At 50.0% G+C, this 24,417-nt stretch overlaps 1 protein-coding gene across 5 annotated transcripts; it reads right to left on the bottom strand.

Moving 5' to 3' along the window:
• Positions 1 to 1,662: 1,662 nt before the first annotated feature.
• On the bottom strand, positions 1,663 to 21,893 carry ERO1A (endoplasmic reticulum oxidoreductase 1 alpha). 5 transcript variants are annotated; one of them, XM_083837647.1, is made up of 16 exons: positions 21,737 to 21,893; positions 15,716 to 15,835; positions 14,254 to 14,337; positions 12,303 to 12,341; positions 11,898 to 11,974; positions 11,229 to 11,302; positions 10,625 to 10,745; positions 10,213 to 10,250; positions 8,994 to 9,005; positions 8,151 to 8,177; positions 7,857 to 7,949; positions 5,696 to 5,942; positions 4,889 to 4,958; positions 4,429 to 4,515; positions 3,715 to 3,848; positions 1,663 to 2,022 (listed from the first exon to the last, which is right to left on the bottom strand). In XM_083837647.1, exons 1-16 carry the CDS (start codon positions 21,842 to 21,844, stop codon positions 1,962 to 1,964), a joined length of 1,392 nt encoding a protein of 463 aa, XP_083693773.1. In that variant the 5' UTR covers positions 21,845 to 21,893; the 3' UTR covers positions 1,663 to 1,961. The 5 variants fall into 5 exon arrangements, with proteins under 5 accessions (XP_083693773.1, XP_083693774.1, XP_083693775.1 ...); XM_083837648.1 differs by lacking the exon at positions 8,994 to 9,005 and having other exon boundaries at positions 10,204 to 10,250; XM_083837649.1 differs by lacking the exon at positions 8,994 to 9,005.
• Between the last annotated feature and the right edge of the window lie 2,524 nt (positions 21,894 to 24,417).

The following is a 24,417-nucleotide window of genomic DNA, read 5'->3' as shown; positions in this document are numbered from 1 at the left end:
TACCTATTTGTCCTTCACTAAACTGTAACCAAGCACTACGATGTTGAAATAAAAAAAAAAAAAGACCAAGTTTCTGCGTTGCCAGAGGCCCGGCTGAGTTTTGCTGGTGGCATGGCCCAGCCAGGCCAGCCCCAGGGGGGCATCCTGCAGCCCGCCCTGCCCAGCTGAGGGGCTGCGGTGGCCGTGCCAGCGCGGGACATGGGGACCTCTGCCTGCTCCCCCCACAAAAGTCACCGGTAACTCCCTAAAGCTGCCTCTGGCCAGGCAGGAGGTGCCTGTGCAGCATTCCCACGGGTTCTCAGGCTCCTCTCCCCACCTGCGACCCATCCAGGTGGTGCTGAGCTGGGGAGGAGGCGAAAACCTCAGCCCAGCAGCTCTGGGCTCCATTTCCTTACACCCCAGCACGGGTTTATCAGCGTGACCTTGGGCTCGCTGCAGATAGCAGCAGCTTCATCAGTGCACATGCTGTGTCTGTGCACAGCACTGCCTGCCTCCGCACCCCGTTTTGGGGGGCAAAAATCATGGCTGGGGCCACCTCGCCCCCTTGCACGTGTGTTTTGTTCTTGGGTAGCACCAACCCCCAGCCTCTCCTTGGCCCTGCCGTGAAGCACAGGGCTGTGGGACCAGGCTGGCAATAGGGCCCTTACTGGGTGCAGGGAGCTGGGGCTGTGCCTGGCCAGGGAGGGAGGATCCGCTCTCTGCTCTGTGGCAGCAGCTCTGCCCTACGTCCCCAGCTTCTTGTCCTTGGAGCGGCAAAATTCAGTTTCACCCCAGCCTCTGAGGAGCAGCAGCTGTACAGCGGGTGCATCCTTTCCCTTTTTGGCCTTGCCCAGCTCCCAGCGTGAGCTGAATCAGGGCAAACTGGGCTGGGGGGGGAGAGAGGAAAGCCAAAGGGCGCTTGCTGCAGGAGAGAGGCCGTAATTCGGCTTCTGGCAGCACCTGGCTTAGGGGGTTGCAGGGGTGGGCTGACTTTTGGAGGCCCTTGTCCTAACTAAGAGAGCAGCGGGCGCCCTCAGGCCCTGGCTGGAAGCAGTGCAGCACTGCAGGGCTCCTCTAACGAAGCCCCGGTTGCTGTCACAGCTCTGGTTGCTGGCAGCAGAGCTGGGGGGGGGGGGCTGTGCTTGCCCTGCATTTGCCTCACTGCATGCCCACCCTCTCCTTTTCTGTAAGAGAGCAAAACCCTCAGCCACCTTTTTGAAGTTGCACTTTGTACTTCTCACGTGGCAGGAGAGGGGCCTGGGCTGTTTCTCCCCCAGTTTTACCCCAAGATGGAGGGCCCAGGCTGGCCAAACGGCGAGCTGCAGGCTTCCTTGGGTGTAAGGCTGCTGTGGCTTCAGCTCCCAGCACCCTTAGCACAGCGCAAGGAGCACTGCTCCCCCTGCAGCACTACCCCGAAATACCATCTGCTCAGCCCGGGAGGACGCAGAACCCCACGGGACACCAAGCAGCAGGTCAGGCCTGCTGCAGGGACTCACCTCGCTCTGTCCAAACCCAGTCATTCGTTGTGGGGAACACAAGGACGCCACTATCGGGCTGGCAGTAACCTGCAGGGAATTTAGGTGTGAGCCAAGGCACATCGGTAACAAATGCTGGGGCCACGAACAACACTGGAGGGTGGACACCCTTCTTCCAACACGGTGGCTGAAGAACCATGGAACAGACTAGGAATTTTCCCCAAATTTATTCAGCAATATTTAAAGGAATTATTCAGAATGATCTCCCAATATATAAAATAAACTTTACATGTAGTCCCCACTTTCATACAAAACAGTATTTTTTTTTTTTTCCTGTACAAAAGATTTGGCATCAGCAGCTTACAGACAATCAGTTTTGGAACAGGAGGCCCAGCAAGCGGTCTTCGCCTGGCAGTGGTCAGGGGTGTAATGGAATTATGGCATTTGTCTGTTTTTGAAGAACCCAGAACATGAACAATAAAATTTCAGTCTCTTTCTCTAGTGAATTCATTGCATATTCCTTAAGATGTTCCTGAAGTTTTCCAATTCTCTAACGCTCGTTGAAACCCTGTGTGCAAGGAAAGCAAGAGGAAAAACATGAGAGCAACATATGCATCATAATTAAAAAAATAATAAATCAAAAAAAGGGACCGCCGTCAAGAAAACCTTCAAGCAGCTCTTGGGAAGAGAGAATTCAGAAATTCAGCTAAATTAGGTTCTGGGTGAGCCAGGCTCTTAACTAATTTTGCAGGCTCTTTTTAAAGCAAACAGACGTGCTGTTACTGCTACGGTTCTGTTACTGAGAGACGCAGTGGAACAGGATGTTACAGAGAGCTTAGCAGTGATCAGACAAACCCATTAACTAGAGGTCAAGAAACAGACCATAATATTACCAGCTGTGCAGGCAGGTTGCTGAGTCTCCTTGTGGTATAAGCTTGTTTCTTTGGAAGGCTTTTTTTTTTTTTTCCAATCACCTACCTCATTTTCTTGCTGAATGCATTTTCCCCCTGGAGCATCAGCATCAGTAAATGCTGGATTGGATGCAGAGGATAAGGCCCACGACCTTCTCTTCCTTAAAGAGAAGGTCTGCCTTCCCCAGCCAACACTGCCCCCTCTTTTAAGAAGGTTTTGAATAATCCAAATCACTTCTAAACAAAAAGATGCAGGTCTGCTTTAAAAGGCTCTTCTAATCCACATAGGTAGGATGTGAGGTCGGAGTCAGAGCTGAGAGAAAAACTGCCTGGCTTCAGGCTTTTCACACAGCAGAGAGCTTACAGAGAAGAGTTTTAGCGGGGCAGCAGAGGGGGAAGGGGAAGAAAGAAAAAGGCTCTCTGCCTGCCAGCCCTCAGCTTCCTCCAAAAACAGACTTTCAGAGGGTCTGGAGGTCTCCTGCATGCAGACTTTTCCAGAGGCTGTGCCAACATGGCAATACAAAGGCAGAACGAATCCCGGCTCCTCTCATCTAAGGAGAGCACAGCAGCTGTGCTCAGGAGGGAACTTGGGCAGGGAGGGGGGGACCATAATATCCCTGGATAAGGGTATTTGGGGGTTTTCCAGATTTGACTGATACACATTAGGGGCTCCCCGTTGCTGCTGATTCACGCTGCAGAAGAGACAATTCAGTGGGCTTGAAATGAGACATGATCAGGACCACTGAGCTTTAGTATTGGCAGCCACATTAACTGAGGAATCCTTTAAAAACCTGTTTGCCAGAAACTCCAGGTCTGTCAACACCACTAAGCAGTAATGTATGACCAAAGCGTCTTGCAACCTCCCCTCTCTCCTCGAGGCCTTGTTCTCTTCTCCCTCTTCTGCCAAAAACCAACCCCAGCTCTCCACAAGGGCTGCACTGATGGCTTCCTGACAAACGCAACAATTGCAAACAGACCTGGGAACAAACTGGTGGGAGTTCGGTGCTTGAAGGAGAGTCTGAAGCAGACAAAGAACAGGTAAGAGCAGCAACCTTTGTCTGGGACAGTGTGCTCACAGGACGGAGTCACACAGTTTCTTAAAAAATACCACGTTCTTTGTATCTTAAACACTTCCTTGAATTCCTTACAGAAATAACTAAATTGTTTTAAATCGTTCTACCTGTTGCACTTCCACATGAGCATCCTCTGACCTTTGAGAGCTTCTTGATGAGAAAGTATGATCAGAACAGGAATTAACACCAATATTAGTGATGAAAATCAACTGTTAAGCTTAAATGGGATGTAACACAGCAGCACATGTAAGACTGGAGAAAAATTCTCACACTAACCTTCCAAAAGCATTAAATAGTGCAACAATTTCTTGTCTTGTCAGCTGGAATCCATAGGAGGGACCGCTTTCAGGTATCTTTCCTATCAGGTTTTCAGAAAACAGGATCTTCAGCACTGTGCCCAAGCCTTGCGTCTGTGCACGACAAACAAGATCATTTAATACAGGGGAGATATCCAGAGCCCGACTCACGAGTTCGGCTCTACTTCCCTTCATGTTTGCAAAGGTTCCTGTTGACATCAACTTCACAGGGCAAGACTTAGATTACACTTAACACGGTTAAGAGAAGGAAGCAGAACAGAGCCAGGACGCTTTGTTTATTCAGAATTATTTTGATAGCAGAGCTGCCCAACAGAGGCTTCCTGTCTAGGTTTGACCACACAAAGTTCAGCGCGGATCTTGCTGAACCCCTCCTTGTTTGCCAGAGGCTCTACGCACCCCCTCCGCTCTCCCAGACTCTCAGCTGCAGCAGGTTAACCTGGTTTTCAGCTGTGGTTAACCTGGTTTTCAGCTGCAAGGGCAACACACAGCTCCTGTCAGGCCCAGCGAGCTGGAATCAGCAGCACACTGCTTCCTGCTGGCTGGACCCTGGTAAAAAAAAGCAGCCCCGATCTGTATCTGGGAGCTGATGGGTATCTAAGAGCTGCATTTGAGCACCGGAGTCCCACCAAGCGAGGTGCTTCCAGACATGCCCCAGACTGCTGACAAAGCTTACCTGCAACTTCCCCCAGAGGCGACATTTGAAGCAGCCAACACAGTCCATTATCCTGGTAATGTTCTTGAAGTGTAGCCTGAATTCCTCCTAGGGGAAAAGACATTTAAGTTGATCCCATTTACATGTGAGTTAGGGCTTCTTCCATGTATTAATTCATTAATTCAAATCCAACAATGTATTAATTCTGGACTCTACCAACTAAGTCTCACCAAACTTGGCTTAAAATGCTTCCTGAAGTGGAATCCTCAGACTGCTCTCCTTAAGGTACACCCTACAACCCGTAGCTTCCAACGAGTACCAAACCACCCAGAAAACCAAAATGAACTGGAAATACCTGATCCAACACCTTAAGCATAGCAGAGTCCCGTTCAGATCTAGCATTATTCCAGACACACACACATGAAATACTGTTTAGGGAGAAAGTGCCCCAAAGGGAAGGGCTGGACGACCTTTAGTTTACCTTTAGCTTAGCAGCTTCCTTTTTATTCCCTGCAAAGAATGAGTTTTCATCAAAATGCAGTGGAAAAGACCTGAAATAGAATGAAAAAAGAGTTTTTATCTCCCTATAGCTTGTTTGTATGACTTAAATCCAGGTTCACAGAAGTATCTGGTTAGGTATGAGAGTGAAACCGATAGGTGTTAAGACGCTGAACGTCTCTAGATGTATTTTAAGTGCAAGCTGTTTGTTTCTTAGATCTCCTGGAGGCTTTCAATTTTTAACTTGCATCTCACCTTGGAGACATTTTCAGCGATTGCTCTGTGGTTTCTAAGCAATTGTAGTCTGTTTTCTAACAGACGTAAGCACTGAAGGCACGGGAGTGTGAAGAGAGAAATTCAAACATCAATCATGTTAGGAGACACCCATTCCATCTGGTTCTGGTATCTTCCATACCTTGTACTCAAACCTCTGTCCAAACCTCTATTACCAACATGCTTAGGATTTTTTTCTAGACAAAAACATGAAGCCAGGACTGGTATTCCACAGATGACTCAAACAGGTAGCCAATTTCAGGGCTGACACGTAGGCGGTTATTAAATTCCATTCTGCTAAACCAAAAAGGCTGCCTGGGCTATTAAACTGTGGGCTTCATTGGCCTGTTTTGCTATTTGAATGCAGATACCAATGCAATCCCAACAATACTACCCAAATCATGCTATCCCACTACAAGAAAGAACCCAGAACCTGCCTTTCTAGGCGCTTTAAGTGAAAGGCTAAGAGATGCCAGGGTTGAAAGAGCCATTCTCCCCAGGTACTGAGTGTAATTACTTGGCCAGATGGAGAATTTCCAGCAACAGGTTTTTGATTTCTGCGTCACGACTTTTGTTCCCTGTGTACAGCTGGAAACCCGGGCGCTCAAAGAATGGCAACACTTTGGACAGAGCCCGTAGCTCTATCAGGTAGAGAAAATACAGGTTCTTGAGTCTTCTGGGGCCTTCCCCTCTGGTGAGGACTTCATCAAATCTCTGCTGGAACTCTGTAACATTGGGGCCCCATTTCTTCTCTGACCATGTATCTGAGAGCAAAAAAACAAAAGAGATGAGGTGGATGGGTATGGTTCTAGTACACTGCTTCCCACTGTCCCGAGAACATGGTGAAATACATCGCTAACCAAGGAGATCCAAGCTGTGTAACAGTCACAGCCCTTCCACTAGCCCCAACTGCTCAAGACTGAAGAGACATGCTTTTAAGCAAACCCTAACAAATGCAGAACTCCTGCAGATTTTAGCCAATTGGTTTAAAGCAGGTTCCAGGCTTACAAGCAAAAGCTAAAAACAGAGGCTGTTCATCTTAAGCAGAATCAAGTCAGTTGAAGAGCTTCTTGACATTTAAGTTGACTGTTTCTGAAAGCAGTTCTACGTAAGCTGGAGTTAGTTCCGCATTTGTCTGCACGTGGAGAGGACAGGACGGCTGTACAGGACAATCTGTGAAGGTCCCTTCTTTCCTTCATTCCTGCCCTCAAAAGCCACCAACTTGCTGCAGAACTCGGAAGCAGTCTCCCTGCTTTGCTCCAAGCATCTGCAGAGGCAGACAGCGGAGGCCTCCTGATCATGTTGCGCTGGGAAACAGCAGGGGAGTCGGAGGCTGAAAGGCTCCCTAATGAGCCCAGAAACCTTAAGAACATTCCTTCTGCTGTGGAAACGTGAAAGGAAAAAAGTAACCAAGGATCAGAGGAGATTGATCTCTATTTCCTATTGTCGAGCTCACACAAAGAATGTTTCTGTTTGCCTGTCCCGTGGTGTGCGTAAGATTATATAGAGTATGTAGTGGAAGTAAGATAAAGTACAGTTGCTGATGTGTAAAAATGAGAAGAAATATAAAAGGGGAGAGAAACTTCAGAGGATCTTCTAAATCACTGACAACCAGGGTAGCAGGAAAGGACTTTCCTAACTCTGAGCTGAGGCAGGCTCTCTGCAAGATCACAGCGCCTGCAGATGGGAATCTCTGCAAGGATTCAAGCCGAGCCAAGGACCACCTCCTCAGAGCAGAGATCTTCTGTAGCCTTTTACCAACAGCAACTAGCCCTTTCTACACAAGCCAAAGACACTTACTTTGCTCTCTGTAGCCACCTTGTTTTCCTAATCTTCCCTGCAGAGTTCCAACTCGTCTCTTGCCTTTGATGTTTCTCATTACCCTCTCAGCTCTAACACTGTCTAGCATACAACAAGGTGAGGTGTTTGTAGGCTGTAGACATTTAAATATGACTACTTACTTAAAATGAAATTAGTTATCCAAATTCTAACAGCTATCACAATCTTCTGTACTTGATTTTTGTAAGCTTTAGTAGAATAAAGCTGGTAGACTTGGTCTACAGATGCTATGGTAAACTGTGATTAAATCCTTCGGGAATTCAGTCAGAGCCTGCATCCCACACTGCATGAACAACATGCCACATTCCTTGGCCATGTGAGACACGTAAATCATGTTTTCACATCACCCTAGATTTCCAGCCTCAGCACTGAAATTTAGATCCTTCAGATACTTACTCGTGGACAAAGGCATGCAAAAAAAATGGAAATGGCTCGAGAGTCTTGGAAAAGCACAGCCAAGCATTTCACAGTCTAGGTGAGACTGTTGCTAAACTGACTGTCATAAAAACAGGCTAGCAAGAGACAGCCTTGATATGCAATTAGAAACCCACTCCAAAATAACCTTGGAGGAAGAATAAAAGGCATACGTGCTGGAAGTCTCGGTACAGAACACACAGGTCCGGCCATTTTCAGACCTGAAGGCATGCGGTAACTGCATTCCTGATTTTGTTACACAAGCTGTGTGCCGAGGGAGAGAAAAGGAGAGCACAGAAGTAGGCCTGAACCCTGCTGGAATGGGCTGCAAGTAGTGTTTAGCTGAGCCACAGAAGCGTACGCCAGTGTCAATTTAGAGCTGACACAGAAGAGCTAGAAAGAGCTAGGCAGAAAGTGGCAGTTACCTTGTAAGAGGTACCTGGCGCTCAAATGAATGTTGATGCTTGCGTGGAGACCAGAAATGAGTTTGTAGAAAGCACGTTTCTCTATGCAGACGCCTGAAAAGAAATAGACATTTTAAGGTACTGAAAGCATACTGTACATTGAATTTTTCTCTCCTGGCTGTCAAACAGAAATCTAACCCAACCTGAGACTGGCACGCAGTTCCCACCCCCCTCCCCGGCCATTTCGCATCCATCCCAAGAAAAGCAACCAAGTTTAGGAAAATTAGGAAGAAGGATTATCAGAAAAAGGATTACCTTTCAGCCACTTGTAAAACATATGCCCTGGAAACAAAAGGAAAATGAGCACATCAGTTTGAGGCACCTTGCAGCAGCAGGAGGGCTTTAACAAGTGTCGTGTTTTACACTACTCCTCTGGATACAGCTTTCAGAGGACAGCAGGATGATATGACAGCAAGATTAACAGGACAGGGCTGTACCCTCCCCTCTGCAGCCAGGGAGGGCTGTCCCCATGGCCAAGCCTGCTGCCCTAAAACCACCTCTGGGCCAGACCCCAGAGGAACTCTGCTCACTCCAGTGTGCAGAAGCAGGAAGAGGGGTGTTAGAAGAACACAAAAACTTTCCTCCCCACCCCTCTGAGTGATGCCTCTAACACAGTGTGGTGGCACCAGATGAACAAAACACATGGTCTTTCCCACCTATCTCAGCTGGTGGGAGGCAAAAGCAATGCAGAACACCATGACCTAGGGGGAAACAAGGGCCACAGGTTGCTATTCTTTTCTGGTGAGGGTAAGGAGAGGGTTGTTTTTATTAGAAAGAGTGCAACTAAGTGTGTACAATCACATAAACCAGTGCTTCACGTTAATCCCTGCCACTTGCTTAAGAATAATCTGGAGAACAAAAACAATTTGGAAATAGTTTGGAGACAGGAAAGATGTCACATACACAGGCCCCATGCTGCAGGGAGCAAACAGCTCCAGGGTCCAGTCCCGAACACGGGATTTTGGACAGCTCCTGATTTTACCTGAATAATGGTTCTCCTAACCAGGTGCGTTACCTAATGGTACAGCTCATGACAGCATGATAACGACTTCACATTTGCTTCTGTTATTAGCAAAAAACAAACAGAGTGCCACTCACCTCCATCATCTCCTGATGAGAAAAGCGTGAGTGGTGCGGGGAGAGAAGAGAGGAGATAAGTTACACACGAGCAAAGCTAAACCCCAAAGCACAATCATTAAGACTCTTAATCTGCTCTGACAAGAGGATGTGCCTTCCCAGGGAGGTTTATAAATGCTCCAAACACGCAGAACATCCTCTCAAACTGTAGCAGTGAAGGCACCAGATGAGCAATGCTCCTGAATAACCCAACCAACGCAGGAAGGATCAGCATTTGCAGAGGAAGTACACAATTGAGGCACAGACTGCAAAACGGTCTCCTGTACGACCTCTGGCAGGCTACTCAAAGACCCCATCCCTGCTTCCTTCAGTCCACTAGTCACTTGCATCAGCTCTGACAGGTATCAGGCCAGGTCCTGTTTTCATGTTGCCTTGCTTCCTCACCTGCAGGACAGCAATCCTTCCCTCTATGCTCAAGGTACCCGTGTTACTTTCATTTATATCGTGCCCCACACAACAGAAGTCATCAAGGGAAGCACTAACATTTTAACTAACATTTTAAAGGGCACTGCACATTCCTTCACCAGTGCTGTGCTTAAAACATCACTCCTTTGCACAAGGGTCAAGGATTGGACAAAGCACCTACACAGGTGAGGAAAAAATCCAGGAATCACCCCAGAGGATACTGCAGGAGTGGTGTTCAGGTCAAAAAAAGGAGGGGAAAGGCTGATGATGTTCTAGATGTCTGGGCAAGATGGGGCATCAGGAGACATGGAGCCTTAGCAACCTTGGGCAAGAAGCCCTTGGTATGCTCCTGAAACCCTTCCCTACTTTAATTTACATATTTTAGTCTTAGTTTCTAAGGCAGAGCTTCTCTTACTAAATGGATTCCACAGAGGAACCCTGCCAGGGTCTTTTTTCAGTCCCTGATGGATGAAAGGATGCTGCATTGCTGAGTACAGAAACCAGGGACCAAAGAACCACCCAGGGTTCAGTCCTGTTCCCAGCCTCTCCAAAACCCACATTTCTTCCAGGAATGCAGAATCAGGCTTTTTCTCCGTGATGGATGCTAGACAGCCATCCTTCCAGGTGCCCTTGAATTAGCCAGGGAATTCTAGACTTGATCAAGAGCTGTAACGTATTTATCATTCAGGAGAAGTAGCTCACATAGCATTTGCTGCTTCTGTAGCTCAGATCAGCACACTACCAGGCCACCTAGCAAGATGAATACACGACTCACCTCTACCAGGTGCCAAAGGTCTTTTTACATTCTGAGGCCTAAGAGAAAAGAAATTAGAAAGTAAATTTGTGGCTGCCTGCTTGCTGTGCAGAAACACAGAAGAAACTACTTCTCTGCAGTCAGATAGCCTAAGGAGATCCCAAATCTTCCTGTGCTTTAGTTTTGCTCCAACAGGAAAGGGGTAGAGGGAAACATGTCTTTCTCTGGCTTTTCTTCAGAACAAAAGAACCAACAGGGGTTCATGGGGCAGCCACATGGCTTGTCCCCTGCTCCGAAGCCCGCAGTGCACAAGCAGTGCAGCAAAGACAGGAAGACAGGGATTAACGGAGCGGTTGTAGCACATGCAGCCCCTCCACACAAGTCAGCACCCAGTGCCTGATGACCTGGGGCACCTGTGTCCCAAAGCACCTACTTGAAGCAGTTTTCTTCATAAATGCTGTTCCAGATCTTCCAGGCATCTGGTCCTTTGTAGCCAGTGTAGCGCTCAGGATTCAGGAGTAAATCCACGTACTCTGCGTCAGGAGAGTGGATGTCTGTGAAGCAGAGTGCTGGGTCAGTGACAAAAGCTCCTGAAGGAAAATTACATCTTCCAAGGCTAAACCAGCCACCCCTTCGCACACTGAATGGTCTTGCCAGCACACAGACCAGCTCATCCTTCTCCAAACAGGCAGGTGCACAGCATTTGCTGTGCATCAACCCATCACAGCAGGGTGCAGCGCTCCGGCCTTCAGAACTACCAGCATGCAAGACCACAGATGGCAAAGCAAACTCTGAGCGTGCTCCACCCAAGCTGCCAACTTGCCAAACCCTGTGAGAGCCTGACCAACAATGAAGCTTTTCAGAAATACTTGCCTCGTGTTTTCAAGACACTGAGGGCAGGAGAGAGGGAAGGAGAAGAGAGAAGAAATAGCATACAGGCTTGCTGGAACACTACACGTTGGCCTGACAGTTCTGCAGAGAACTTGAACTGCTTAAATCTCGTTACAAGACTTGTCAGACCAAACAGGTCCACATACCATCAGCTTCGCAGAAGCTGTCTGAAGAGTCATCGTGCCGTGTCCACTGGAGCATCGCCCGCTGGGTTTCCTTGCTGCAAAGAAAGGAGAAAGACCATCAGAAAGAGCATCAGTACGAGGGTTCCTTCAAGACAAGTAAGGATTGGGGAAAATCCAGGTGGGGGCTCTCGTGAGACCCCACACTGAGCCCTGTGTTCAGCTCTGGGCCCCCAGCACAAGGACATGGAAGTATTAGAACAAGTCAAGAGGAAGCCACAGTGATGATCAAGGGGCTGGAGCCCCTCTGCTGTGGGGACAGGCTGAGGGAGCTGGGGGTGTTCGGCCTGGAGAAGGGAAGGCTCTGGGGAGACCTCACAGCAGCCTGCCAGGGCCTGAAGGGGCTGCAGGACAGCTGGGGAGGGTTAAGGACAAGCTTTTAACTGAAAGAGGGTAGGTTAAGATTAGATATTTGGAAGAAATTCTTTATTCAGAGGGTGGACAGGCACTGGAACAGGCTGCCCAGAGGAGCTGTGGCTGCCCCATCCCTGGCAGTGCCCAAGGCCAGGCTGGAGGGGGCTGGGGGCAGCCTGATCTAGGGGGAGGTGTTCCTGCCCCTGCAGGGGGTGGAATTAGATGATCTTTAAGGTCCCTGCCAACCCAAACCATTCTATGATCAAAAAGTCATCAAACCTCAAAGATTCATCAACAGCTCCAAGTCTGTTGGCCTCTTCACATTCTTCAGCACGGTTATGGGCTTCTTCTGAGTACTGGGTTGAAGAGGAAAGGAGTAGGAATGATTAAAACACAGTTTTCCTGATGTTACAATCTTGCCTTTAACGCACTAATAGTTTAAGCATCAGAAACGTCTTCATGATTCATTCCACCCTCTATTTCCACAGGATGTCTGCAAGTATTCAGAGGCTGATGCAATTGTGATGATTGTTGCAGGGACTCATCGCAGATTCTGACACTGCCATAGGAACATTTTGTGCTTAACTGTACCTGGGGTCTTGCAGAAGTCTCCTAAACTGCCCTCCTAAACTGCCCCTGGAAGCACCATAAGCAGCATCGTTGTGTGCATACAGACCAGCCTACCTTGTAACTTGCAGATCTGATCCCATCAGGAACTTCATCCTGAAAGACAAAGTTGAGCATGTGCTGCATGTGAGGCTGATGTAGCCTTTCAGTCTGTTCAAAAAAGGTGAGGAAGGTGGCTAGAACTTAACAGGTATTCAATGCATCCAGATTAGCTTACAACGTAGACAGCTTCTGGCTCCTCCACAGACTAAAATTAAGCAATATTCTTGGGGTTTTATTCTGATTTTTCACAACGCTCCTCTTCTCAGAAGGTCAGCAGCCTTTCATGGGCGCTACATCAGGTTACGTTTTGCTCACCCAAGCACAAGGCTGAGGAATCCAACATAACCTTCAGAGGAGCTGCTGTCTGGCATCCCGTTTTTGGGTGACACCCAGATGCTTCTCTTCAGATATTGACCCACGTTGGGGCTGGGAGTTGCAAACACCTCCCTTCGACCCGCTACCAGGTAAGCGCTTTATTCCCAGCCCCACACAACCCGAGCAGCACGCACAAGACAAGCGGCCCCCAAGTTCTTCTCGACTTCTGTTTCCTCCACCAGTAGGAAGGCAATAAAACCACCACGAGCATTGCAGGGCAAAGTTTCTCTGTGAGGGTACAGTTTGAAAATACTACGATGGCAAGTAGCACAGGCAAAGAAAAATTAAGCAATGCGTAAGAGCTTTTTTCATTGTTGCTTTCAGAATGAAATGGACCCAGGTCAAAACAATCAAAACCACAGTGAAGTGTTAAAATAAGAACTTCTAGGTAATATTAATGTAATTGTAACAACCTTTCACATTGGTCATCATCATTACTAATTTTTTTTTTACTTAAAAAGAATTTCAGCAAAATTTAAGGTTCCTTTAATAAGGAAAAGAAAAAAAAATCATCCCATTTTGTTCCACGGTAGGTGCTTTTTCAAGACAAGGGAAGCAAAGGAGACTTTGAGGGGTAGTCCATGGGAGAGGAGAATAAGATGAATGAATTTAATATCCATATCAGAATTTATACAACAAATTATGTTCACACACATACCTACACCAGATTTCAAGGTGTCATATCACCTCAGGTATTTTTTTCAGCCAAGCCAACAGCTACACTATGTCAGGTTTCACAGAGTTATCGGGTAAGTGGGACAGACATCTGCTTCACCGCGTTATACTTTAAATTGTACACAAAAATAAGCTACAATGATTGGGTAAGTGCATGCAAACAGGAGCAGGGGGCCTCCTCCACCGAGAGCACTGCTGGTCTTCCGCCGTCCCACCAGCACGGCACACCCCTGCGCACCACAAGCACACAAACTGCTCTGGAGATCCCGGAATGAGATTGCGAGAGCCTGCTGCTGGGTGCCAACCCACAAAGCCAGGCTGGGCGTCATCTCCACCACGTCTATCAACCCGGCAACCACGCTGTGATTCACTCGCTTTCTCTTCCCCTTCTTGTCAGGCAGACACCTGCAGTCAAGAGGCTTTCTTCTAGCTCAGTGAACAGAACTCTCCCATCCAGGATGCAGCGGTAAGGAGGTCTGCTTTTCTACTGGGAAGAGAGGACTCTGGAAGAGCCATTTCACGTATAGAGACTGCTGGAAAGGTCCCAGCTGAATTTGTCAGGCAAAACAGCAAGTCACAGCATAGCTCATAGGCTAACAGGGTGAATATCCTGGCACTTCACAGTGTAACAGAGGATTTGTCCCCAGATCATTTTAATACCCAAAATAAGAGGCTAGGACAAGTTTTTCTGTTCATGGAAGGTCAGGTGTAAGAAGTCTAGCTTTTATTTAAGCTTTCCAAAGTTAGCATTTCAGCCTTTCTTCACAGATCCCAGCAGTACGGCACCTAAGAAAGCTCCACCAGAGCCACAGTTTTGCTCTAGCTGCAATAACCAGTAGAAGAAGGCATCCACCTGCTTTTTCCTCTTGGCCCACAAAATACAGAAAAGAGTGAAGTGGATGGATTCTTTACTTACGGTTGGGCAGGGTTTTACAGCACAGTCTCTTATTCCACAGTGGCTGTTGTCATTCCAAAAAGGACAAGGTTTCTTTAGGTTTACCTACAAACAACATAACCTGTTACACATCCCCTCCACACCGCGGCTTACCAACTTGTATCTTTGGTGTCTCACTGCAAGGCTTCTGACAACAAAACCTAGTGCAAGGCCAAGTGCTACAGCGCGAGTGGCAACAGAAGGTGTCACTCGTTTTAAACAAGGACTTGATTTCAGTTTATCACGCACACTCACTTGTCTCTCATACAAGATGCGTGAGCCCACGCAGTCTGGCCAAGGCTGTTCGTAGCAACAAAGACAAGAAACACGGGCCACCGATTCCTAACCACACCCTGATGCTCTTGTTGAGCAGTGGCAAGCTATTTTCTGGGAGGAATCTTTGGCCTCTGAACATTGCTCACTTCATCCTTGGTGAACCTTAGGGAAGTTTGCTACCCATTGATTTTGTCTCCTTGTTTCGGGCATCATATGACTATAGCGTGCCTCCCTGTTAGAGGAGTAGGACGAGGATGTGCTGGAGCCTTGCTGTCATCCTCCTGTGGCCAGCGTGCAGGTCTTCTGCTGGCAAGTCACCTGTGCTCGGGGCCTGCCGGTGTGCAAGACTTCTGGGCAAATAATTCCTTGGTGTTTACTGGATTGTTTGCCATCGCTCATGTCCTTGTTACCAGCACAGGCTGTGCTTTTCACCCTTACCGTATTATTTCTGGTGCTTCCACCAGGAAGCTTGGAGAAGGGAGGGAGATGGGGGGAAGCAGGGAGAGGCAGCTCTGTGCTGGTGATTTTATACGGACCTGTTCTAACCTGCGGGGCAGTGAAGTTGGGAACTTCTTAAACTGTTTGCACAGTAGAGTGAATATTTTCTTTTTTCAAATGGAAACAGTTGTTTAATATCTATATTCAGCAGGTAAAATTCTGCCCCATAACCCAGCCACACCCAAAAAAACCACGTTTGGTCGTATAAATGCAGTCTCACTGAATGTGAGTAGAACCTATCTAATAACAATGGTCCTGCACTAACAGCAGTCAATTAATCTGTTTGGTAACTAAACCAGGCTTTCCATGTTGATAGGAAGACATGAAGAATATCCTCATTTTGCAATTTAGATCCCCAGTCATTAACATGTTTGAGCCTTAATCCAACAAAATAATACATTTCATTGGTCTACTAAAGGCCTTTAGAGGGCGAAATGCATATGAAAATATCTTTAAAGTCATGCAACTTATTGTATATGAAAGTTGTATCACATTAAGATTCTCCTGATAACAGGAGAGTCAGACTTTCTGACTGCATTCGTGAAGATCAAGATTGAAATGGGGTATCTGATTTTAACATCAGCAGTAACTTTCACAGAATTTAAGTTTAAAAAAAAAAGCACACAAACGAATGAGAAATATTGATGCGTTTCTTGCGTGAGAAACTTACTTTATAGTATCTAAAATAGTCACTCTCCAGAAGTTCGTTCAGTCTAGGAAAAAGCTTGTAGTTGTTGAAGGCATCAATGGTTTCTACGTCACAGGTGCAATCATCTATGTGACCAGTAACCTGTTGGACACGGAGGAGGAGGAACAAGTCAGTCAGTACTGTTTAAGACCGCCGACAATAAAACAATCCAGAGTTTTCTTCCCTTTTATCAGTGAGCCATCCAGTTAAGTCCAACCAGAATTAAACGACATTAAACCCTGACTGCGCTGAATTGGCAGAGGATTCCTTCTGATGCATCCTTTAGGATCGGCACCTGGGGACAAGCAGCTTATTTAGAAATATTTTTCCCCTAACACACGTAGGTACGTTAACATTTACTGATGACAGATTAATTGGCATCAGACACTCTTGTTAGAGAGCAGAGATGGCAGACATTCAGCCAGGCTGTGTCACATGCAGGAAAACCCCCACTGCCCTTGACCACACACCAGATAGTCACACAGATCAGAGGTGTTTTTTTTTTTTTTAATCATGACCAAATCCAGCAAGACACCGGCTTGCTGGATTTATCAACAACATCGCCAAAGATTAAGGCACTCAACATAAAGTCCCCGCTGGATTTAATCAGAACCAGGCTCCCCCCTTGCCCCTGAAAGCTACTTGGCAGGAAAACACCTGCCATAAATCTGACGCAGGAAGCCAATACTTCTTGCATCACCCCGAACAGCTCAACAAGCAGCGTGTAAGCCCCGGAGAGAAAAAAAAAACACCCAACAAATTCAGCTATGGCTTTCTGACACGTAGATTATCGTCTGGATGAGAACGTTGCACAAGGCAGGAGGAGCTTTGCTTCCCCTGCCACCCTCTGGCACGTACTCGGGGGAAATCACCGCGGCCAAGAAGCGAGCGCCCCGCTCGTTGCCTCTCAGCGGCACGCCGGGGATTTTTCCTGGATGCCGACGCCGCGATACACCGCGGGGCAGGCTGCCGTCCGCCCGTATCAGATAAACTGGGGGTTTTAAGACCACGGCGGTTGTTTTAAATGGGTATCGTTGATTTGTGAAGTACGCGATGTTCGCGATGAGAGATCCTCTCGCTGCTTCTGTCCCAGCAGCTTACAAAAAACCCTGGTAGCAGCCAGCACAAAAACAAAGTACCCCACACTACACTGTTCCAGGGGGGTTTTCCTGATCTCTGCCATCTCCCTGCTCGCTCAAAAGCGAGCTGGAAGCAGGGACGAGCAGAATAAGCCTGGATGCAGCTCCTGTGAAGCATCAGAGAGCACAGCATCGAGCTGCGGCATAAAAACTCCCCAGGGGAGTCCAAAAACGCAGACTGGGGGATGCACAAGACCCAAGGTGTTTATAAGGGGTTCCCCCGTTCCTTACTAAGCGCTCAACCAGCCGAGGGGCAGCGAACAGAAGCAGGCAGCGCTCCTCTCTTAGGAAAGACACCGACAAAGTCCCAGGCATCTCGGCAGCCAGAGCCAGGAAAGGAAATACAAGCCTCAAGAGAGCCTCCAAGGAATAAGGGCGAAATAAGTGATCATGTGCAGAGGAAAGAGAGCGACGTGAGAAACGTGAAGCACAGGGCCTGAGGCACGCCCGGAGAGCCCAGATAACCCCGTACGAGGTGCACACCGACTTCGGCAAAGCCCCGACGATGATTAGTGCCGCAGCAATGAAGCTCCCGGCCCTCCTTCCAGGAAGGAAGGCAGAAGTCGAGCACTCGCCCTTCAGAGCACACAAAAAAGGGAGGGGGGGAAAAAAACAACAGCCTGGGTTAAACACCCAGCACCTTAAAGGTGCCTGTAGGTTTCTTCCTGCTCCTTAGCGGGACTCGGTGTTTGGGAAGCTGAGCTTTTATTTTCCCCCCAACAAAACTCACTGTTATTTCAGATTAAGCCACCCTGCTTGGAGGGGGAGCGAAGGGAAATCCATGCGTGTGCCGCCGTGCCCTTCTCCACCTGAGCAGAAGGTTTGTGCCGAGGCACCGCGATTTGGAGGCTCGCCTCTGCTTCTCGCGTTCGCGCTGCCCAGCGCCTCAGCCCCACGCAGGTGCTGTATTCTGCCGGGTGTTTTGCAAGGCAGTGAGGCTGAAGATGAACAGCACAGCAATTAAACTTTCCAGTAGCCCAAATCGCTCCCGTAAAAAAAACGGCACCCATTTGCTAACCCGGTTACCCAACTCAAAGCCGTTTCAAAACGAAGACGAGCAAGCAACCAAAACAAAAAAAAGCCACACATCTCTCTGTGTTTCCTGGAAGCCTGACAGCCTTTGAGGAAGGCAGCTTGGGTCATGCTTCAGCCGGCCTAAAAGTGGCCTCCAAAGAGACCTCTGCAGGGTCTCCAGCTGCTCCCCGCGGCCACGCCAGACATCCGTCACTGCGAGGGGATCGCCTCCCTCGAAGAGGCGACATTCGAGCACCCAGCACGCCCTCGATGAAAGGGGCGGCACGTGCTGGTTGCACCAGGGCTGACTTGGCTAAGGTCTAGCGACCAGAACCAACCCATCCTCACTGAGGGTGAAGCCCTGCGAATGCTCTCAGGAGCGGATCGGGGGCGCCTTTGGAGATCTCCAGCTATCTGCTGCTCGGCGTAGCGGGATGATCAGACGCCACCACCAAACCCCTGCCTGCACGGGTAGCACAGGCAAGGGGGAAGCACTGGGGAAAACCCAAGCTCTGCCCGAGTCAGAGGGAAAGCTCCCTCCTCCCAGGCTCACAGTCAGCCCGCGTGGAAGCAGGTGATTCCTTTAGCCTCCACGTACCTTTCCTTACCTTCCTGCTCTGCCCCCGAGAGCCTAAAGGAAAGCTCAGCAGGGCCTGGCAGCACGGCCTGTACATGCCCAACCTACCAAACCTCACGTGCAGGAGGACAGAGGGACCACCGAGAGCCCGGTCTGCCCCGAGGCCAGGACCAGAGCCCCACTGGTGCTGTGAGAGCACCAAGCCACCTCGGGGGCAGCACCAGCCTGCGTGGCAGGGCACGTTCTTCGCCCCAGACCTCCCCTCTTGCACGCAGGGTGAAAGGGACAGGCAGAAATCGATCGAGCAGCAAACACGTGCCACGCGCTGGCTGGCACCCGTGAAGCCCTGAGCTCAGCCACGGGTTTCGCTCCACCCGGACGGGGCGGTGGAGCCTGGCAGGAGACAAGGGGCAGGGCTGGGTTTGTCCCTGGGAGGAGATGTGACGGAGCCGCCAGGACAGACGCGCACACCAAGGGCTCCGGCTGCTGAGTAAGCAGCGAGGAAGGCGTTCGGCTGGCCCTCCACGATCCCTCACCACTGCTGTGCCCGCCTCGGGTGTGCAACACAGCACGGAAAGCGCCGCACGTGGACTCTGCTTAATCCTCGGGCTTGGGCTTGGCCTTGGCTTCGTCTTCCTTCGCCTCCGTCCTGGGATCCTGCCAGTCCGCTCCCTCTGCGCCTCTGGTTCTTGTCTCCTCACTTCTTTCTGGTTCCCTCAGTGCCACAGAAACGCAGCTGAGCTGCGGATTCAGGGCTTACTTCACTTGCCGTAAGCTCTCTCCCCGACCCGTACGCCACCATCTATTGCGCAGCTGGGCAGGGAAGCGGGCAAAATCTTTTTTGCATCTCCCACTTGTGGCTAGAACAGAGCACAGGGAAGGGAAAGCCGCTGCGGGTGAGAAGAGGAGCTGCTTTTAACCCATACCAACTCCACTGGCAGCTGCCTTTTCCAAGCCAAACCAGTCCCAGCATTGACAGCAAGCCAACACTGCTGCCTCCGCAGGAGCTTCCTCGCTGTCGCCCCATCCTTCACCCAAAAAAGAAGGGAGCAAATCTCACACGGGAGCCTCAGAGGGATGTTAAACCACAGAAGCCACCAAGCGACACCTGCAAGCCCCTGTTGGCAAAGAAGGATCTGCAGGTCCTGCACTCTGGGCAGCTGCCTCCCAGCCACCCCACAGGGATCAGAAGGGTGCCAGGTACAAACTCCTGCCCCGAAGGCTCGTGGGTGAGCACCAATTTAACAAGAACACAAAAGTGGCTTGAAAAATCCGTTCAGGTAACGAGGAGGCAGCTCTCGGTGCCCACACGCACCCCTAATGACAGCCCGCTGACCACAGAAACACCCCCGAAGGAAGCCTGTCCTCTGCCAGACCACAAACTGACAGATCACGATCAAAACCCCGGTCTGCTAAGCACCTGCAGCACAGCCTGAGCACGGCTACGTCAGTCTGTAAACAGCGAATGAGCAATAATTACTAGGAATACGGAGAATTGATTCACGGCTGACTAAAGCATCGATGCAGCAGGGAACACGTCGAGCCGGGTGGGGGATAAGCTGGCTGAAGATTGAGGGAATTCCCACCAAGAGTTAATCGGTGCTAATGAGATCAGAAAGCAGGAACAGTGTGTGAAACCTCGGTGTTTTTAACAGCAGCTGGGTGTTTGTAATGAAAGTTTCAGGACTGGTTAGCAACACGAGTAAATGAAGAACTGAAGCTCTTCTTAAAAAAAGCACGTTAGCGTTGCTCTTAACATCACCGAACTCCACGATGGAGGAGTGCAACGCTTGTTCCAGAATTACGACCCACTTCTGCCAGCACCCAAAATACTGCTAGAGCAGGAGCACTCAAAAGCAGCCCTTGCCAAGTGCCCAACAAGGGCTGAAAGACAAGTCAAAGCTCTTCTACGTACCCCTCATCAAGGTTTCTTAATCTGACAGCCCAGGAGGAGGCAAGAGATGGTCCGCAGGAGGAAACCAGATGCTCTACCCTTGCCTTCAAGCATACAAACAAAGAAAGGTAGAATCATTTAAGGTTTACCCTGTATTTTATTTGGTGGTGGATAAAAACCACCAGCCCTGTGCTGTACATGATCAGCAAGTTATTTAAAAAACCAAAAACAAGACAGCCCTCGGGGGTGTTTTCAATAGGTTAAGCGGCTAGTAAGGCTGAAACATTCTGCCCTATGTGACACGCTTCCCAAAGGCGACAGGAAAAGTTGCCAACACTTGTATTGAGAACTTAAACCAAAGCGTGTGCTACTCCATAAACTAGAAGGCTGCTGCAACAAACCGGTGGAGTACAACAAACACTGCCAGTGCTTCCTACCCAAGGAAAAAAGCCTGTGAGCCTTTAACACGCCAGTGCCAGCTCCTTCAGTGGCTTGGGCTTCTCCTGCCACACCGCAGTCTGACTCAGACTTCGATCCTTACGAGACAAGCCTCTCTGTTAAACAGGAAACACAACGAGCAAAAGCCCTACAGAGATAAAGGACTGAAAAGCACACATTTCAGTGCTCTATCAGCAGATTTTAACCTGCCATTTACACGTGAAATTGAAGTGTCAAGAACCACCCAGCAGCCAAAGCCAAGCGCACAACTGCCCGTTGTCTTTTGCCACCCTCCACTTCTGACTCACATTTAAACCCTGGAACTTGAATACAGTAAGAGCAGACTTTACAATAGTAGACTTTACAGCTCCAGTTTTTAAAGGAGAACAACAATAAAGCACTAAGCACGCCGCACCGCTTTTGCTCCTCCATCATGCAAACGTGCTCACGCAAAATTAAGCCGAGAGGCACCTGCACCTACAAGTCCAGCTGCCTGGTGTGGTCTCACGGTGAGGAACACCCAACCCTCCCGTTACCACACATCAGCAGAAGGCACAGAAGACACACCGGGCCACGCAGCGGCGCATCAGCGAGGAGAATTCACCCTGGGCAGATGCTGAACCCTGGGCAGATGCTGAACCCTGGGCAGATGCTGAACCCTGGGCAGATGCTGGCACACCTGCCACAGCCCGGATAGCACAGGGACGGTAACACAGACCCGCAGGAGAAAGGATGAGGCAGCTCCCAGCCACCTCAGCACCACAAAACCCCCAAACACCCCCCGGGGGGCACCCGGGTCGCCAAGAAAGGCGCGACCCCCGTGCTGCAGCACCACCCCCCCGGCGGTGCCGAGGAGGGGACCCCGCAAGGCAGCAGGCACACGGAGCGCCCCCCCCCCCCCCTTCACTCCGGACACCCCCAAAGCGAGGGTCCCGGCCCACCTGGCAGAAGCAGCGGCGCTCGGCAGCGCCGGGCGGCCCGCGGGGCACGGCGGGCAGCAGCAGGGCAGCGAGGCCCAGCGCCCTCAGCAGCCCGGCGCCCGCCGCCATCTCACGGCGACGCCGCGGCCGGCGGGGGCTGAAGAAGCCGCGGCCCTGCCCCGCTCCGCCCCGGGGGACGTGCCCGCCGCCGGGTGCCGCCTTTTTTTTTAGATCAGATGTCCGGGTTTGATGAGAAGGAGGAAATTCTTCACGCTGAGGCGTTCTTACAGACTGATCGGGGGAGCTGGGGGTGCCCCGTCCTTGGCAGTGCCCGAGGCCAGGCTGGATGGGGCTGGGGTTGTGCCCATGTCCCCAGCCAGAGTCACAGACTCACAGAATCACTAAGGTTGGAAAAGCCCTCCAAGATCATCTGGTCCAACCACCCCCCTACCACCAATGTCACCCAATAACCACGTCCCCAAGCACCACGTCCAACCTCTCCTTGAACACCCCCAGGGACGGTGACTCCACCACCTCCCTGGGCAACCCGTCCCAACACCTGACTGCTCTTTCTGAGCAGAAATGTCTCCTCATTGCCAACCTGAACCTCCCCTGGCACAGCTTGAGGCCATTCCCTCTGGTCCTATCACTAGTTACCTGGGAGAAGAGGCCGACCCCCAGCTCCCCACAGCTTCCTTTCAGGCAGCTGCAGAGAGCAGTAAGGTTTCCCCTGAGCCTCCTCTTCCCCAGACCAAACCCCCCCAGCTCCCTCAGCTGCTCCTCACAGGACTTGCGCTCCAGGCCCTTCAGCAGCTCCGTAGCCCTTCTCTGGACATGCTCCAGGGCCTCAATGTCCTGCCCCGGGGCTCTCTGTGGGGCACGGAGCAGGGCCGTGCCTCAGGTGCCCGTAATGGTGACTCCTTTTCCCAGCCCTCTCCACCTTCATGGGGAAGTGAGGGCGTGCAAGGCAGAGGCCAAGGGACAGCTACAGCAGCTTCCTTTCTTGCCTGGTTTCCTCACAGAAGTTCTTGTCCCAGTTTCAGCTGCGGAAAAAAACACATCCGGGTTCTCCTGTTTCCACAGGCCTTGGCTGCTCCTTAATCTATAAACTTACGCCAGTCAGCATTACGTCTACGCTCATTAACTGGATTTACAATTAAACTGTGAATAATCTAGTATCTTGACAAAATAATCTAGCACCTTGTGAGGCCCCACCTGGAGTACCGCGTCCAGGTCTGGGGCCCCCAGCACAAGAAGGATGTGGGGCTGTTGGAGAGGGTCCAGAGGAGGCCATGAAAATGATCAAGGGGCTGAAGCCCTTCTCCTACAAAGAGAGGTTGAGAGAGCTCGGGATGTTCAGCCTGGAGAAGAGAAGGCTCCGGGGTGACCTCATTTTAGCTTTTCAATACTTAAAGGGGGCTTATAAAAAAAGATGGAGAGGGGCTTTTTGCTCAATCAGATAATGACAGGACAAAGGGGAATGGTTTTAAACTAAAAGAGGGGAGATTTAGATTAGAGGTTAGGAGGAAGTTCTTCACTCAGAGGGTGGTGAAGCACTGGCACAGGCTGCCCAGAGAAGCTGTGGACGCCCCATCTCTGGAGGTGTTCAAGACCAAGTTGGATGGGGCCCTGGGCAACCTGGTCTAGTGGGTGGCATCCCTGCCTGTGGCAGGGGGTTGGAACTGGGTGGTCTTTAAGGTCCCTTCCAAGCTGAGCCCGTTCTCTGATCTTTTCCTCAACACCTTCAAAGACCCCGAGGGTCCCAGAGACAGGGTAAAACCGCCTTCGATGGGCGATTGTGGCCAGGTGAGGCAGGTGGGAGCTGCCAGGGGGCTCCTGAGGAGGCCGAGGCCTGGTGCTGCCTCAGGACAGAGCCCTCACAGGCATTGTCCCCTTCCTTGTCCCTACGAACAACCCCTGAGCTCAGGCAGGTGTTGTGGCGGTAGGAGCCACCCAGGATCCCCCCATAAACACATATATACACATATATACACATATATACACGTGTATGTATATATACATATACATATATATGCACATATATATGTATATACGCACCTATATACATAAATATACAGGTATACATGCGTCTCTACACATATACACAGCTGTATACACCTATATATGCATGTACACACTTATACATGTATATACTGGTATACACATACACATATACATACATATGCACATATACACATGTATGTGCTTATATACACACCTGTATACACATATGCATATATATACACATAAATGCACATGTATACACATACATACATACACACACATATATACGCATATATACATATGCACGCATATATACACTTATATGCGCATATATACAAATATGCACACATATATATACATATATATGATGTATACCCATACACACACATATATACACGTACATACGCATATATACACATATACACACACATATATATATGTATATGCACATACACGCACGTATATACACGTATGCATGCCCACAGCCCCGCCCGCCGCCGCCTCAGTGAGGGCACGCACGTCGCGTTACCCCTCCCTTTCTCCCCCCCTCCCTCCGCTCCGCGCATGCGTGAGCACCGCGCCGCGCTCCCCCGCACCCCTCCGCGCCGCCAGAGGGCGCTGGGAGCGGCGGGGGGCGGGGCCGAGGCGCGAAAGGGGCGGGGCCTAGGGGCGAAGGGGGCGGGGCCTAGGGCCGAAGC

The sequence above is a fragment of the Anser anser genome (genome assembly GCF_964211835.1).
Source record: "Anser anser genome assembly, chromosome: 5".
Classification (NCBI taxonomy): domain Eukaryota; kingdom Metazoa; phylum Chordata; class Aves; order Anseriformes; family Anatidae; genus Anser; species Anser anser.
The sequence above is the reverse complement of the archived record's forward strand: the minus strand, read 5'-3'. Positions and strand labels throughout refer to the sequence as shown.

What these genes read in the sequence shown, in the direction of transcription:
- ERO1A (XM_083837647.1), bottom strand. Translation starts at nt 21,844, where the DNA reads ATGGCGGCGGGCGCCGGGCTGCTGAGGGCGCTGGGCCTCGCTGCCCTG. An exon ending in GTTTTACAAGTGGCTGAAAG is followed by an intron (nt 7,950 to 8,150) that starts GTAATCCTTTTT and finishes ATTTCTTTTCAG; the next exon opens with GCGTCTGCATAGAGAAACGT. An exon ending in AGGAAGCTGCTAAGCTAAAG is followed by an intron (nt 4,516 to 4,888) that starts GTAAACTAAAGG and finishes CTTTTCCCCTAG; the next exon opens with GAGGAATTCAGGCTACACTT.